This window comes from Propithecus coquereli, unplaced genomic scaffold (genome assembly GCF_000956105.1).
Source record: "Propithecus coquereli isolate 6110/MARCELLA unplaced genomic scaffold, Pcoq_1.0 Scaffold75, whole genome shotgun sequence".
NCBI lineage: Eukaryota > Metazoa > Chordata > Mammalia > Primates > Indriidae > Propithecus > Propithecus coquereli.
The window spans coordinates 2,120,054-2,136,429 of record NW_012153618.1 but is presented as its reverse complement, the minus strand read 5'-3'; the positions used below and the strand labels follow the sequence as shown (position 1 = coordinate 2,136,429).

General features: G+C 56.7%; 1 protein-coding gene across 1 annotated transcript; it reads right to left on the bottom strand.

Annotated features, from left to right (window-relative positions):
* Nucleotides 1-6,706: 6,706 nt before the first annotated feature.
* On the bottom strand, nt 6,707-14,944 carry ZNF467 (zinc finger protein 467). The gene is made up of 5 exons (XM_012662085.1): nt 14,832-14,944; nt 12,706-12,780; nt 12,111-12,227; nt 11,147-11,260; nt 6,707-8,546 (listed from the first exon to the last, which is right to left on the bottom strand). Exons 2-5 carry the CDS (start codon nt 12,737-12,739, stop codon nt 7,024-7,026), a joined length of 1,788 nt encoding a protein of 595 aa, XP_012517539.1. The 5' UTR covers nt 12,740-12,780; nt 14,832-14,944; the 3' UTR covers nt 6,707-7,023.
* Nucleotides 14,945-16,376: the final 1,432 nt, after the last annotated feature.

Below are 16,376 nucleotides of genomic sequence, written 5' to 3'. Positions count from 1 at the left end.
CTTTACTCAAAGTCCAACCATTTCAATGTTAATATCATCCAAAAATACCATCACATAAACATCCAGAATGATGTCTGGTTAAATATCCGGGCACCATGGCCTAGCCAAGTTGACATATGACATTAGCCATCAGTTGAGATGAAGAGTTCTGCAGATGGGTGGTGGTGACGGCTGCTTGGCAGTGTGGGTGCGCTCAACGCCGCTGAACTGTACGCTGAGAACGGTTAAGCTGGTAAATTTTATGTTGTGTGTATTTTACCACGGTTAAAAATAATGTAAGTTTTTCAAAGCATCAGCTCTAGAGTCGGACCACTAGGCTGCTTTTGTCACGTGTGGCTGTGTGACGGGGTGCAAGTGACTGAGGCTCTCTGAGCTTCCCTCACCTCATCAGAAACACTGGAACAAGGACAACGCTGCCTACGTCACAGGGTGGTGGTGGAATAAAGGAAGCGACGCTGGTAAGACCCTCGGTCTGTATGGCCCCAGCACCGAGTAGCTGTTCGATACATTTTAGTTTCTTACTGTTATTACTCCCAGCATCTAACAGTAGCAGACATACAGCAGGCACTCAGTGCGTGTTTGCTGAGCAAGCGAATGAATGAATGCCTCGTTCAAATGACTTGACTGCTCTGCACCTCAGCTTCCTCATCTGTGAAATGGGGATAATAGTGGTTATTGTGAAGATTGGCTGCGTGGGTACATATATGTATCTATATATTTGTAAAGCACTCAGGTTGGGGTCTGGCACAGCAAGTATTAGATTAATATCGGCTACCATTGTTATTAATGATAATAATGGCAAACGCTTTTCCCATTTCCCTGCCCCTCGGTAGTTGACGGGGGGAGATGTATAGTTCAGATATAAGACGAGCTTATGGGTCACTCCTAAGCCCTGAGTGCTGGGTGCTCTGGGAGACTCTGGAGAAGTCCACTGTCTCTGAGCCACAGACCGAGACCCTGGCTGGGAGAGAAGGCTGGTGTCTCATGACACACCTAGACTATCCACATGTGGTTGGATGGGCCCAGTATTGTGTCCTGCGCTGCAGGAGGTAGTGCACAAGGAGTTTGGAGGAGGACAGGGCGTGGGCTGGAGCAGTCAGAGGGGGCTTCTGGGGCAGGAGGGTCAGGGAAGTGCCATGGAAGAAGGAAGAGCTCTGACCGGTGGGTGCCGCAGTGGCAGAGGAGCTGGAGGGAGGCGCTGCAGAAGTGGGTTTTGCCTGCACCGACGCTGAGAAAGATGGCCCTGCTCACCTCTAAGTCAGCATCGCAAATAGCCGGCCTCCTGCAGCGCCAAGCAATCAGTCACACAGTTGAACACGTAATTACACATCTGTCATTGTCTTGCATTGATCTCTTGTTCCTCCACCTCCTCTTTGTCTGTCCCAGTCCTAGCTCTGGTCAAGACTCACCCAGGACCCCCTCCTCCCTCCAGAAATCATCCCTGACTGCTCCAGCCCACGCCCTCCCTTTCTCGGAACTCCTAGAGCACTTACATCCTAAAGAATAGGTTACAATCCTGGGTCGGGTTCTAGGCGTGTCATGAGCCTCCAGCCTTCTCTCCCAGCTAAGGTCACAGTCTGGGGGCAGGGGCCACGGCTTCTACTTCTCCAGAGTCTCCCAGAGCACACAGCACTCAGGGGCCCACGAGTGACCCATAAGCGGAACTATCAACTCCATGAGGTCAAGAGCTTTCATTCCATTCCCCGCAGTGTCTGCACAAGGCTGGGTCGATTTTAAAGCTCAGCCAGTCTTTACTGGTGGGGGATTAAATGCAGGAGCCTCCCTGCCTGCCGGAGTCAGGCGTCAGGCGAGCCTGGGGAACGCAGGACTCCTTTGACTTGAGATGCGCAGGCATCTCCGGCAGGTGCCTCTCCCCGGCAGCTCCTGTCCATCCCCGCAGCCAGAGAGGAAGGCACTGCAGGAGGCTGAGCCACACGGAAGATTCCTGCGTCTTAGCAATCGTGTGACGGGCAGATTTCACGAAAGCCTGAATGCAGTATCACTTACATCTACTTGCTCCACTTTGCTCTGGCTCCACCCTGCCAGAGCCCCTCTCAGTCACTAATTTAGTTCCCTAAGCATGCAAAAGAGGAGCAGTCTAAGCGCCTGAGTCTCTTCCAATACAAAGCGACACACTGCCGGTGTGGTTTATTTAAAACGCACCATACCGGCCCGTTGGACTAAACGAAAAAGGCTGCAGCAACTTGGGACCCGGATGTTAGTTGGTGTTCGTGTCCTAAGGCGCCAGCTGAGCTTCAGAGATAGGCTTACCATCCAGAAAGCCAGTGAGAAACATGCCCTCTCTGCTAACTGCCTACCCCTGCCCTCTGGGCTCCTGACCTCTCCTGCCGGCGGGCAGCACTGTTCTTTGTCTTTCTCCACCGCCCCCAGTGGGTCAGTGGGTCGGTGGTCACCAGAATGGCTGTGGGCTGGTTCCATTTGAGACCCCCCAGGTCTCAGGTATCTAGATCAGTTGGTGGTTAGAAGACTAACAGGTTAGCAGTGGGGGGAGGAGGTAGGAACCCAGGGAAAGGGCTCGGAGGACCATAAAGTGTTACCTGGACACAAGCAAGTCCTTTGCTCTTATGCATAAAGCTCATCTGAGTCTACAGCCACCAAAGATTCTGGAAAATGATAGCAATGCAATAACTGTCCCCCGGCGCACCCTTCTGAGCTGTGGTGGAGGTGGGGTACAGAGAACGGAGGAGTCTAATAAAGACCGAGCCGTGAAGAAAGACTCAGGCATCACGAGGTTGATGTCCGTGGGGTTCGGGTCTCTGTGATGTTTCTTCTATTAACTACCACAATCCAGGGAACTTGTTCAATATTATCATTCTGGTGATAAGTGGATTTACCCCCATCTTCCTCACAAGGGACCTTGGGTCTGTGGGATGGAACAGAGTGTTGTAACCTGTGGGGAGTCACAGGATGTGGAGATCACTCTCTCAGCCACCGGGACCGCGGCGAGACCCTAATATTATCCTGTCGAAATGCACCAGCACATTAAAAGATTGGGAACAGAATTTCTGTTTGGGATGATGAAAAAGTTCTGGAAATAGTGGTGATGGTGACACAACATTGTGAATGTGCTTAATGCCACTGAATTATACACTTCAAAATGGTTAAAATGGTAAATTTCGTGTTATGTATATTTTACCACAATAAGAAAAATTAGGCCATGTGTGGTGGCTCACGCTTGTAATCCTAGCACTCTGGGAGGCCAAGGCAGGAGGATCACTCAAGGTCAGAAGTTCAAGACCAGCCTGAGCAAGACTGAGACCCCATCTCTATTAAAAATAGAAAGAAATTTGCTGGACAACTAAAACTATATAGAAAAAATTAGCTGGGCCTGTTGGTGAGCTGTAGTCCCAGCTACTCGGGAGGCTGAGGCAGGAGGATCGCTTGAGCCCAGGAGTTTGAGGTTGCTGTCAGCTAGGCTGACGCCACGGCACTCTAGCCTGGGCAACAGAGCCAGACTTTGTCTCAAAAAAAAAAAAAAAAAAAAAAAGATTAGGAAGCCCAGGTTCCATGGAGATTAGGAAAGGCGGAGGGGGTCGCTGACCTGGGGGACAGATGAGTGTCAAAAGGACAGAGAACTGGGGAAGAAATGTGTGGGGAGAGGGGGAGGTTGGCGCCTCTCTCTCCCTCTCCCTCAGCCACCCTCAAATCCAAACCCTGGCTACGCAGCAGCGCCACCACATCCACAAAGCCTTCTCTGGCCTCTAGGGTCTTCGGAGCCCACAGAATATGCCACTCAGCACTCACATCCTCTGCTCGGTGGGCGCCAATAGCTCATCTCCGGTCAGACTGCACGTTCCTTACAGACAGACTGCGTGTTCTAAACCTCTCTGCTAGCCACCAGGGCTGGTGCACCAGGGCTGGTTCCGGGCACATACTGGGGGAGGCGCTCTATACACATTAGCTACAGTAAATCTTTCTTTGGAACAAGCTTGGGGGAACGTAAATAAATTTCAGCTAATTTATAAAACATTTCTTTTCTACATATAGAAAGAGTAAATCTGTGCTTTACTTCTCAGAGCATTTTCACTTACAGGGACATGGTTGTAAAGTGTCCCGCCTGGGAAGGTGTGCACACTGATCTCAGCGAGCCCGCTGCTGTTGAGTCTAGAGCTCCTCCTTGGGAGCCGCCTTGAGAAACCCCCGTCTTTCGCTGCAGACACATTGCATTGCTTGAGCAGGCGCCTTCTGAATTGGTTACCACCAGGCTGGATGCTAAATGACTTTTGACTATTTGCAAACAAGCTCAAAAATAAGGACAAAGATATGCCTTGTTGAGAATCTTCAAGAGAATGTGAAATGCTAAAAATGTCTGGCACATGGCAGGCCTCACCGAATATGCTACAGGATCTAAAAGCTGTTCTTACACAAGAGTTCCAGAATGTTTCGAGAAAAGAAAACATTGGTATAACCAACACAAACACTGTTTTCCTGTGTTTGATTTTAAAAGTGTGGGATTACTTTTCTGGCTGGAATCACACCCTCAGTGCCTAAGCCAGGTAGGCAACTTCAGAAGCCGAGACTGGCTCCAAGACAACGGGGCATAGTCAAGGATTCCCATCCCTTAGTCAAAGAGGCGCCAACGTCTGCTCCGCTCCAGCCACCAGCTTCCGACTTTTCCCAAAAGCAGCTGGACTTCTAGATATTTAAAATGCTGCAGGGGGTCTGGAGAGGGCAACCAAAACGGCTCCTGTTTTACGGCCACACCTGCTACATTAACCTGGAATCACCTCCTCATTCTTGGCCACAACACTTAAAAACTCTCCCGCAGTCAAGCCCCCCTGAGCGCACGGTGGAAGAGGCTTCCTGCCCGACGTCCATCCGCACCTGCGTCCATCGTCTGCCCTCTCTGGGACTTGCTTCCGTGATTCCATGTTGCCATCTGAGTTCTGCCCCAACCACCCCGCTGACTGCCTTGCTGCAGGATCCAAAGGACCTGGAAGTCCTCAGCTTCTGTCACCTCTCCAGCCTCAGCTGCCACCTCCCTCCTGAAGTACTGTCTGTCCTTAGCTTTCTTGTCACCTCCTCAGGGTTTCCCTGTCCATTCCCTGCACCCCCACTCTCCAATCTTCACAGACTTCTCTCTGTGGCTTCCCCAAATGCTGGGTTTCCAAAGCGTTCTGTCCCAGGCCCCTCTTTTCTCACTGCGCAGTCACTTCTTTGGGGATACCACCTACTGCCCCATAGCTTCCGAAACACGTATCCATGGTGCTCAGCTCTGTCTCCAGCCCAGCCCTCTCCTGAGCTCTGCCCCCACACAGCCTGCTTCTTACTGGTCACGCACTGGTCAGACCAACTCCACGTGTCCAGGACTGAGCCCCCAGCACAAAGCTGCTCCTCCTGTGTCACCCATCTTGGGGAACGCCACTATCATCTAGTCTGTACTCAGGCAGAAATCGGGCCAACCTCACCCATTCCCCCCACTCCCTCTCCACCCACCCCTCCACTAGTCAACAGGTCCTATTACGTGTCTCTTGAATCCATCACTTCTCCTCTCCTCCGACACTACCATGACACCAGGTCACCACCACCTGTCACCTGGACGGCTGAGGTGCAGGCCTCCAGTCTAACTCCTTCCAGCCAGACATCTTTCCAAAACGCGTGAATGTAAATGTGGCCCTGTCCCCCCTCCCTTGGATACAATCTAAACTCCTTCACAGGTGTGAAAGACCACGTCTCTGGCCTCTCATCTCCTCTCACTGGAAAATGAATGCTGTGCCCTGGGTCCCAACCGGGGCAGAGGACAGGTCACACCCAGGACGGCTCACTCCAAGCCCAGCATGCTTGCCATTACCTTACACCCTTCACTGCCAGCCAGCCCCAGCTCTCACACCTGCCTGGGCTGGGAAGTGCAATGACAGAGACTTCTAGACCAAGCAGCCCTCATCAAGGGAGAACTTGTTGGGAAGTATGATGTGAAAACAACCTTCACCAGCTGTTAACGTGCTACCTCCTTCCAGGCAGGTGGCAGGTGAGGCTGCCATTGCGAATCCCCTTGGGAGAGCTGCAAACAGAGGCAGGAGCACAGATCTCTGGAGCCCATGATGGCATGCCGATGGCATGCCATCTCCAGGGGAATGGCCAAAGGACAACCCGCCCCTGCTGCAGCTCCCGTCTTTGACACCTGGCACGAGAGAAATGCATACTCACATTTCTTCCTTGTCAAATTTCTGAGCTAGAAGCAGGAACTGGGGTAGCAGATTGGCAATTAAGAATATTAAATTTTGAGGCCAGGTGTGGTGACTCACGCCTGTAATCCTAGCACTCTTCGAGGCCCAGGTGGGAGGATTGCTTGGGTTCAGGGGTTCAAGACCAGCCTGAGCAAGAGCAAGACCTGTCTCTACTAAAAACAGAAAAATTATCACAGCATGCCTGTATGTCCAGCTACTCAGGAGGCTGAGGGAGGAGGATTGCTTGAGGTCAGGAGTCTGAGATTGCAGTGAGCTACAATGAAGTCACTGCACTCTAGCCAGGGCAACAGAGCGAGACTCCGTCTCAAAAAATAAAAAAGTATATTACATTTTGATTTGGAGAGTTAATTAACTCTCCAAATCTGCTGGCTAAATTTAACTCACCCAGGACTGAAAGGGAAGCGGGGGCTGTGTGTGTAGATGGAGGTGGGACAATGGCTACGGAGAGGCAGGGGTTCCCTCCCCAACTCATTTAATAGCCCCAGAACCTGCAGAGGTTAACTTTAATGAAACTTTAAGTATACAGATAACCACTCTTTCCCACCCGCTAGAGGTTCCTGGCCCAATCTGTCCTTGGTCACTCGAGGTCCAGGAAATGTCTGCTTTCCGAAGGGGCATCTGGGTGGGAGTCTTCCGAGGACTTCGGCCTAAACTGTCCCCAGCAAGGATTCACTCTGCGCATAGTCTTTGTCCTGTAACGTCAAAGCTGGGAACGCTTTTAGGACTTTTGAGGGAAGGAAAACGGCCGGCAGCAGCCCAGGCCTGGCGGCACGGGTCCCTCGGAACTGTGAGCAACGGGTCCTGGCGAGAGGGCTCAGAAGAAGAGCGCGCGCGGCGCCCCCTCGGCGGGAGTGGGCCAGGCTGGGGCCGAGAGGGCAGCGTCTGCGGCCGCATGGGCGCCTTCGCCGTGGACGCGCTGGTGCCGCACCAGGTGGGTCTTGCGGCTGAAGCTCTTGCCGCACTGCGGGCAGGAGAAGGGGCGGGAGCCAGTGTGGATGGCCTGGTGGCGGACCAGGTTGGTTTTGGAGCTGAAGCTACGGGCGCAGACGGCGCAGGCGTGGGGGCGGCTGCCCGTGTGCACCGCCTGGTGGCGGCCCAGATGAGACTTGCGGCTGAAGCGGCGGCCGCACTGCGCACAGGCGAAAGGCCTGGCGCCGCTGTGGGCGCGGGAGTGGGCGACCAGATTGGGCCGCGAGCCAAAGCGGCGGCCGCACTGAGCGCAGGCGAAGGGCCGTTCGCCCGTGTGCACGCGCCGGTGCCGCGCCAGGTGCTGCCCGTGGGCGAAGCCGCGCCCGCAGTCCGGGCAGAAGAAGGACCGCTCGCCCGAAGGGGTGCGCGGCGGCACCGCTGGCCCCGAGCCTGTCCCGCAGCCCGGCCCTCGGGGCGTGCAGGCCAAGGACTGTGCGGCGGCAGGGTCCACGATGGCGTCCAGTGCACACTCTTCGCACCCAAAGGGACGACCCTCACTGCGGTGCTCACGCTGGTGCGTGGCGAGGTTCTTTTTCCAGCCGAAGCTCAAGCCGCAGTCGGAGCAGGCGAACGGCTTCGGCCCAGGAGGGGACGGGGTGGGGGACGGGGCGGGGGAATGGGGCGAGGCGGGCGCGTCGGGGGAGGGCCGGGCCTGGCCGGCCGCCTCGTGCACCCTTTGGTGCCGCACCAAGTGCTGCTTGTGCGTGAAGGTGCGTGCGCACTGCGCGCACTGGTAGGGCCTCTCGCCCGTGTGGATGCGCTGGTGCCTGATCAAGTGCGTCTTCTTGCGAAAGCGCTTCTCGCACTCGGTGCAGGGGAAGGGCCGCTCGCCAGTGTGGGTCTTCTGGTGCGAGCCCAGATGTATCTTCTGGCTGAAGCGCTTGCCGCACTCTGCGCACGGGTAGGGCCGCTCGCCCGTGTGCGTGCGCAGGTGGCGGGTCAGGTGGGCCTTCTTGCTGAAGCGCTTGTCGCACTCGGAGCATGGGAAAGGCCGCTCTCCGCGGTGGCTGCGCTGGTGCAGCAGCATGTGCGTGCGCTGCGTGAAGCTGCGGCCACAGTCCGGACAGGCACAGGGGCCCTCGCCCCGGTGCAGCCTCTGGTGCAGCCGCAACGTCAGCTGGTCCCGGAAGCGCCGTTCGCACTCCCCGCAGCCATAGGGCTTCTCGGGGATCGGGGCCCACCCGGACAGCGAGAGTCCTCCCAGTGTCCCTGGGGCCCCGGGCTCAAGTTTGTAAGCGGCCAGATGCCCCAGGTCGGGAGCGGGAAAGGGGCTTGGAAGTAAGGATAGATGCTGGGGCCATTCGACCTCCTGTTCTGCCTCCTGATCCTCATCCTCCACTTTCACCTTCCGAATCATCCATTCGTCCCCTGAAAAGTCAAAACAAGAATTGTCTAGTAAGCCCCATGGGCCACAACGTTTATTTGCAATAGGACCGCCACCTCCTGGAGCCCTGTGGTCTGGCATCGGCTCTGTCCACTCTACCCAAAGGTTCCTGGGAATGACCAAATCCGAAACTCTTCTCTAGTCCTCCTCCTGCATTCTCTGCAGCCTGTGGACACCACCCTCTCCTGGGGGCTTCCTCACAGGCTTGCATGTCACTGAGGAGCCCTTCCCTGCCTCCTTGCCATGCAACGCTTCCTCTTGTGCACCCTGAATAGGAGCGTTGCCCAGGCTTCAGTCCTCATGCTTCACTCTGGGTTCACAGCCCTTTGGTGGCTGCCCCAGATCTCCCTCCTTTCCGGAAGCACAGTCACTCATCCCCAGTTGAGCAGCTCCCCTTCGATGTCCTGCACACTGGCTGCTACCCAGAAGGTTCATCACCAAACACCGGACCTTCCCAAACCTACCCTTGGCTAACTTTAACCTTAGGGCCACAGCCTCCTCCTCCCAACTAGACGGCCTTGAAAGCTTGACATCACTGCTCCTCTTGCTGTCTACGTCCCCTCCAGTGGCCAGAGTACCAGGGTGCTGTTTTGTTCCTGCTACTCCCTTCACTCCTGCTGCTGCAGCCCGGATGGAAATCCTCCTTTAGGAAGAGGAGGATGGAGTTTATGGGACTTGGGGAACTAGTGAACACTGCCTCTGGAGAAGCAGGGAGGGCCCTTGTGGGGAGCTTCGGCCCAGGGCAAGCCGGAGGGCGTTCTGCTGGAGCTCTGTCCCTCTCGGGCACTGCAGTGGCCCAGCCGAGAGGAAGAAGCCCAGAGCCCAGACAGGGAGTGTCCACCTTGGGTTCTCCTCTGCCACTAATCAGCAGTATGACCTTGGTTAAGTCATTTAAGCTTTTTGAGCTAAGTTTCGTAGTTTGCTTAAGTGTAAGGTTTGGACTACTTTATAGTTCCTAAACCTTGTGCCACATCATAATCTCCTGGGGAGCTTTCATAAAATGCATATATGGGGGCAGGGCCCATGAATCTATTCTCTTTCTTTAAAGCTCCCACAGTGATTCTTGTTTGAGAACCACTGAACCAAATGATATGAGTTCCTGTCTGGCCCTAAAAGTCTGTAATAGCCTCAGCCTTGATTATATTACACATGGACTGCTACAATCAGCTCTACTCCCAGTTTCTTCTATCAATCCACCAATTTCAAACAACTGTCTGTTTATCATACCGTGATTTTGCTTTCATTTTCATTGTGGCACTCTTCACTTGTCTACTCAAGAACCATCAGTAGCTCCCTATTATTTATAGGATAAAATAAGTTCTAGCTGCATCTAAGTCTCACCTCAACCTGGTCCAACTTTCTTATTCTCCCAGGCATGAACCCTTCGCTTCAGCCAAGCTGCTCCCCTCCAACCATGTCCCCTTTCCTGGTTCGTAAGGTCTTTTCCCAGCCTAGAATATTTTCCTATCCTCCACCCCACCTTTCAGAGCTGAAGTCTACACCTCTCTCGAAATGCAGCACAAATAAACATTTTTGACAAATCCAATGCATACAGATCTCTCAGTATAAACTCCTATAGCACTTACTGTTAACATTTTCACACTTACTTATAGGTTGCCTTTATACTGTTCTTTTAATTGTTTGTTCCAGTTCATACTAATGTCATCTCAACTAGATTTTAGCTTTTGAGGGGGCAGATATTGTATGTTCTATTTCTTGTGTCCAATAACAAATGTGTTTTTATGTGTCTAGTAAAAATGAGGACTGCCACCACTTATTGAGGGCCAACTACAGATGAAGCACTGTACATACACTGTCACAAACCTTCCCAACGACCATGAAGTTACTATTATCCCTGTTTACAGGTGAACAAACCGAAGTTCCTGGAGGCAAGGTAGCCTATCCAAGAGCACTGAGCTAGTAAATGCAGAGCAAGGATTCAAACCAGGTCTGTGTAACGCTAGAGCCCATCCCTTTCCATGACACCTAACACAGCCCATACACAGGAGGCACTAAATAAATTCTTATTGAATAAATGAAGTCACTCCGGCAAGAGGTGATAAGGATGGTGGCAGTGGAAGGAAGTGATGGATGGGTTGTGGAGAGAGAATCAACTGTTTGATCACCGGGTGTGGGGGGATGAGACGCAAACCACAGATTTGGAGCACCTGGATCAGTGGAGGTTTGGGAGGAGGGAGCATGTCTGGGAGACAGCGAAAAGGCTGATCAAAGCCATGGATCTTCATGGCAATTGTAACTGAGGTGATCAACAAGCACATACTTAGACTGGGGGAGATAAGGAGGGGAAGTTAGGACTTCTAGAAGGCGTCTGAGGTGAGGGTGTGTTTGTTTCTCTTTGGTGACCAGCCTTTCTGGTTCCCGCTGCCTACAGATCTGAAATTCTCTTTGGGCACTGAAGCTCTACAGCAGAAAGGTGCTGGTGCCTGAACTCATCTTGCTGGAAGGGCCTGGAGTGGCTGTCTCGGGGGATGACCCACCTCATCAGATAGCAGCTCTGGAGCTTGCTGGGCCCCTGTTCCCTTGGCCTGACCCCATGGTGGGATGAAGCACTGGGAAGACTTACCTGAGCAGGAGCCCACAGGCTCAGCCTTCTGTGGTGTGCACACCTGGCCGCCTCTGCAGGGAGCCTCAGCCTGCTCAGTGTGGGCACCTTCCTCCAGATTGGGGGCCTCATGCCCTGGCAGAGAACAGGATACCTCAAGGACTCCGGAGACATCACAGATGGGCAAAGGTCCCCACTGGTGCTAGGGAGCAGGGGCATTTGAAACCCTAGCGCCAGCCCAGCCCACAGGGTTCCTCCCACATCCTACCTGAATTCAGGGGCTGAATTCCCAGCTGCCCCAGGGCTGCCTCAGGCTCCTTCAAGCAGGGCAGCTGCTAAGGGTGTGCAGGTTGCAAGAGACACAACTGTGAGGAGTTTCTGGAACATGTGTATGTAAGGTAGTGGAAGAAAGGAAGGACCCCTGGCCTGAGGCTTACCCAAAGCTCCTAGGAGCAGGGATGGGGACTTCCCAGCCCCCAGATGGACCCCAGTTCCAAGGCAAATCACTGGAGACGATCGGGATGTCAAAAACCCAAACACGTTCCTGCCTTAGGTGCTCTGTGCCAGCTGTCCCCCTGCCTGAAAACTCCTCCCTGGTATTCACCCAGCTGCCTCCCTCACCTCTTTCAAATCTTGCTCAGATCTTACCTACCAATAAGGCCTAGTCTTAGCACCCTATTTAACCCACTAAGGCATCCGACCCCCACCTGCAGCAATCTCAGCTCCCCTCACCAGGCTCTATCCTCTACCCCAGAGCACTTCTCATCTTTGAACATAGTTTATAAATTTCCTTATTTTTATGTTTATTGTTTGCTGACTCTCTGCACTCACTGGGATTAAGTTTCTTGAAGGTAGGGGTCTTTGTCCGTTTGGTCACTGAGGAATTCCAAATGTCTAAAACAGCACCCGACACAAATACTTGATGGATGGATGTAAGGAAGGCGGGCTCCTCCCCGAGCCCTCTCCACGATCCCCATGTACTTACCTGGGCACGTGCCCAGCACGTTCTCCTCCCTGGAAGAGGCCATCTGCTCCTGGGCATTATGAGATCCTTCCCTGGGCTCACTTTGGGGGACCATCTCTGGCTGTCCCACAGAGAATCCTGTTACAGGCAGAAGGATGGGCCCACGTGAAGCATCCAGTAAAGAACAGGTGATCAGAGGTGGGGGCTCTTCCCCTTCCCAGCCTACCCAAGGAGCTTTTCCCAACCTGCTCAGGAAGGTAGGGTCTCTCGCCAGCAGGGACAAGGGACAGCCCAGGCTCCCCAGCAGCCTGGCCAGGAATCAACCTCAGCCCCTTGGAGTTGAGTCAAGAAGGACAGAAGAAGGAAGAGATAGAATGACGTAAATATCAGTGCTCTGTGAGTGCCTAGGTGTACATACGGTCTAGCACGGCCTCCACCACATCCCAGGCCGTCAAAGACATCCTGAAGAAATGGAAAAAGATGCTGCCCTGTGGGCTCCCCAGGGCCTCTGGGGTCTCAGAGTTGCAGCCTCGAGGGTGGCTCTGCTTACTTAGTTGTAGATGCCCTGAATCTTCCTACCCCTCTCCCCCCAGGTTCCTTCAGTGTGCCAGCTCACCCAGGGAGCTGAGGGCCTCCAAAGTCTCTCTCATGGCAACCCAGAGCAGCTCCTCCTGGGGATCGGCCACGGACCCTAGGGAGAGAAGGGAGCCTTGTTCAGATTCTTCCCAGTTTCCACCAGGGCCCTGGCTTTGCCTACCTGCCCTGCCCTATGGGCTGTCCCCAAGAGCTCCAAAGGTGACATCCCCAGGTATAGATGGGGGAAATGAAGGAAACTGGATTTCAGAAAGCAAAGAGATCTTTGAAGATAGATCCAGAAGAAGGCCTTGAAGCCATTTCTACAACCTCCCGTCAGTTCTGAAATTCAGCCACTGCCCCCTCACCTGGCAGGTCTCAGTGCCAGGGGTGCAGGACTATTGGGTTCTCTGGGGAGAGGGTGGGAGACCAGGGTGGGGAGTGGGAAACTTCTTCTCCTAGGCCCTCCAGCTGTCACTGCATGAGCTGGTGAAATAGGAGCCAGCCCAGGGGCGGGGTGAGTGTCACTTTAGCGCTACTGGTGGGGGAGGTCCTCAGAGAAGGGTCCTCCTTAAAGGTAGGAAATGACTTGCTTCCTCTCCCAAAACCCCTACCTCAAAACCATCCCCTTCCCCCCGGGGGATGCCCCAGACCCCTCCCTTGTGCCCCTCCCTGCTCCTCCTCCCGCGGGCTCCCCGCCCCTCCCCCAGCAGACTCCCCTCCCCCGATCTCCCAGGCAGCCTTCCCTCTGCCCCTCCCCTCCCCGCGCCCGCTGCCTTCCGCCCTCTCTCCCCGCGAATCGGGCTGGCTCCGGGCTCCTCTGCTGCCCCGCCCCTCCGGCTCCTCCCGCTGCCCGCGCCGCACCAGGCAGGGGCAGGGCCATCCTCTCGAGGCCCCTCAGGCCGGCCCTCCCCAGCCACCGCCTCCCTGACCCTCCGCACTGGGCAGTCTCGGCCGCTGCGCTCCCCTCCCCCCTACTCCCCAACCCCCTCCTCGATCTCAGGGCCGCCTCTCCCAGCCCTCCCGGTTCTCCCCCGCTCCATCCCCCTCCCTGGCTGCTCACCCTTTCCCTTCCTTTCCCCCTCCTCTTTTCCTTCCGCCCCAACACCAGCCCTCCTCCTCTGAGCTTTTCTCCCCCACCCTGCTCTCCCCTCCCCACCCCTCCCCCTCCTCTCCCACTGTGATTTCCCCTTCCTTCTCCTTTCCTTCCCGCACCTCGGTTCCCTCCCTCTCCCTCTCCTCCTCCTCAGCCCTCTCCCCCCCCGCCTCCTCCCTCCCTCCCTCCTGCAGCTCTCCTTCCCCTCCGAGGCCCCCGCCTCCCTTCCCCCTCTGCCCCCCCAGCCCGCTCGAGCTTCGCTTCCCTCCCGGTCCCTAGTCCTTCCCAATCCTCGGAACCGCTCTTCCCCTTCTTCCCCCCCTTCTCCCCGAACCCCGTCGCCCCCAGCTCCCTTGTCCTCCGGCCCGGAGCCGGGGATCCCCGCTCGCTTGGACCCTCCCAGCCGCACTGCCCCTTCCCACCCTCTCCTCCCCTCGGAGCACACCTTAGCATCCCGTCTCCTCCCTCAGTGGCCCCTTCCCCATTTCTGCTCCCCTCGGACTTGTTCTCACCCACTCCCAAGTTTTCCCCCAGACCAGGACACCCCCCCCACCCCCGCTCGGCCTCCCGCTTCTGTTAGTCCTCTCGAGCCTCCCAGCTCCCCGACGTCACTCCGTGTCCCGGCCCCCTCCCCTGCTCCCGGGCTCACCTGTCAGCGCCCGTCTCTCCCGCCCCTCCCAAACGGCCCATTCCCTCCCCACCGCCTCCTTTTCCCTTCCCCTCCCCCTCGGTCCCCACACTCCCTCTCCCCTCTCCCGAGACTTCCCACTCCCTCCCCTGGGGACCCTCCCGCCCCTTTCCCACCAGACTCCCACTCGGCCTCCTCCCCAGCCCCCGCCCTTCCCTTCAGATCCCCTATCCCCCTTTCTCCTCCACAGCCCTCCCCCAGCCGTGCCAGGCTCGCCCTCCCCCACCCCTCCCTCCTCCGACACTTGCTCCTCCCCCACCCCCAACGCTCTTCGCGCCCCTGCCCCGGGGCTGTCACCTGCACCTAGCTGGCGGTGACCATGAGTGTCGGCGCGGAGAGGGAAGCGGGCGGAGCCGCCTGCAGCCGGGAGCTCCTCCGCCCTTACCTGGAGGGCCGGCTGGTCTCCCCGCTACTACGGGGACCCCGGCGCCCGGGCGTCCTGTCCGGGCCCGCTGTGCTCACAATGGCGCCCGCTGCCTGCAGCTCGGGTGCGGGCCGCCCGAAAGACTGACAGACTGACAGCCCCGAAACTTCGCGAGGAGGAGAGGAAAAGAAGCCGAGGGAGCAGAAGCGGGAGCGGCGCTCGCGAGGCGGGAGGGACCGAGGAAGCGGGAGGGCTGCCCCGGGGCACGAGGCTGGGGGAAGTAGGGGGCGGGGGTCTCCCACAGTGGGGTCGCCGGGAGGGTGCGAAGCGGGGTTAGGCCGGCAGGTGACGGCCAGGAGGCACAGCGCCCAGAGTAGATGATGGAAAGTGGAAGCTTAGGACGGGGAAAGGGAGAGGGGGGAGGGAAAGGAGGGGTGTTGGGGGAGGGGTGGAGGAGGGAGAGGAGGCTAGGGAGGAAGGGCACTCGGGCTGTGAGGGACTGTGCTCGCAGCCACCGAGGGAGGAGCCGGGGAAAGGTGGAGCGCGGGCAGGGGTGGGGGGAGTGGGGGAAGAGGAGGGGGCGTCCTGGGGAGGAGAGCCAGTGAGTGTGCGCTGCCGTCTTTACGTCGCGAGTGCCGGCCGCGTGTGTGCAGCGCCGCGCTCAGCGGGAGGAGAGTCGGGGGGCCGGTCTGGGAAACTCCAGCCCCGCTCCCGCTCTCCGCCCGGATTCACCCAGACCCACAGCCCCCCAGGCCTGCGTCCCGGGGACTCGGTCCGATGCCCGCCGCTGGAGCCGTTGGAGGAGGGCCAGGGAGAGAGGGCTTGGCCTTTCGACGTAAAAACTGGGGTGGGGGCTCGAGCCAAGAGCCTGGGAGAACGCGGTCGGGACAGGAGGCACCAGGGGCGAGGCTGGGGCGGGGCTGGGCGGAGACTGAGGGCGGGGTCCGGGGGAGGGGTGGGGAGGAGGCTGCGGACAGGAGGGCTCTTGAGGCTGGGTAGTGGGGTTGCGGGGTCGAGGGTGGTTCCCCCTGCTGGGCTGGAAACCTCCAGTTAGCTGGGGAGGGCTGCCCTCAGCCCTCAGTCCGGCTCCTGGGGGGCTGCACTGGCCGTCCTTGGTCCCAGCTGTGACACCGGTGCACCTCCAGTCTGAAAACTCCGCATATCGCGTCCTTCTGGAGCTAAAATCTGGGCTGGTTGTTGCCGGACTCCTCTCCATAATCTTTCTCTAAACTCCCTTGGCTTCTAGCTTGCTCCTCCTGCCCGCTTAGGGGAAAGGATGGCTGTGACTCCTAATGGGTTGGATTGTTTCTTCCCAGTCCAAGTGCTGCCTTGTCAGCTATGGTCAGAACCCAGAGCGGGGCGGGAGTCTGGCAAGGGGGGGGCGAGGACGGCCCCTGGAGGCAGCGCTGCTGTGGGTGGGGGCGTGCCTAGTGTAAAACATGAAGAAGTGTCCCGTGTGAGTGTGACTCCTGAGAGGAGCTGGTCCTAGCCATCTGTGAGTCCCGAAGGACTCACATGGGATCCTCTTTTTGCCCCAAGACCAATTTCGGGACCAAGAGAAGGAAC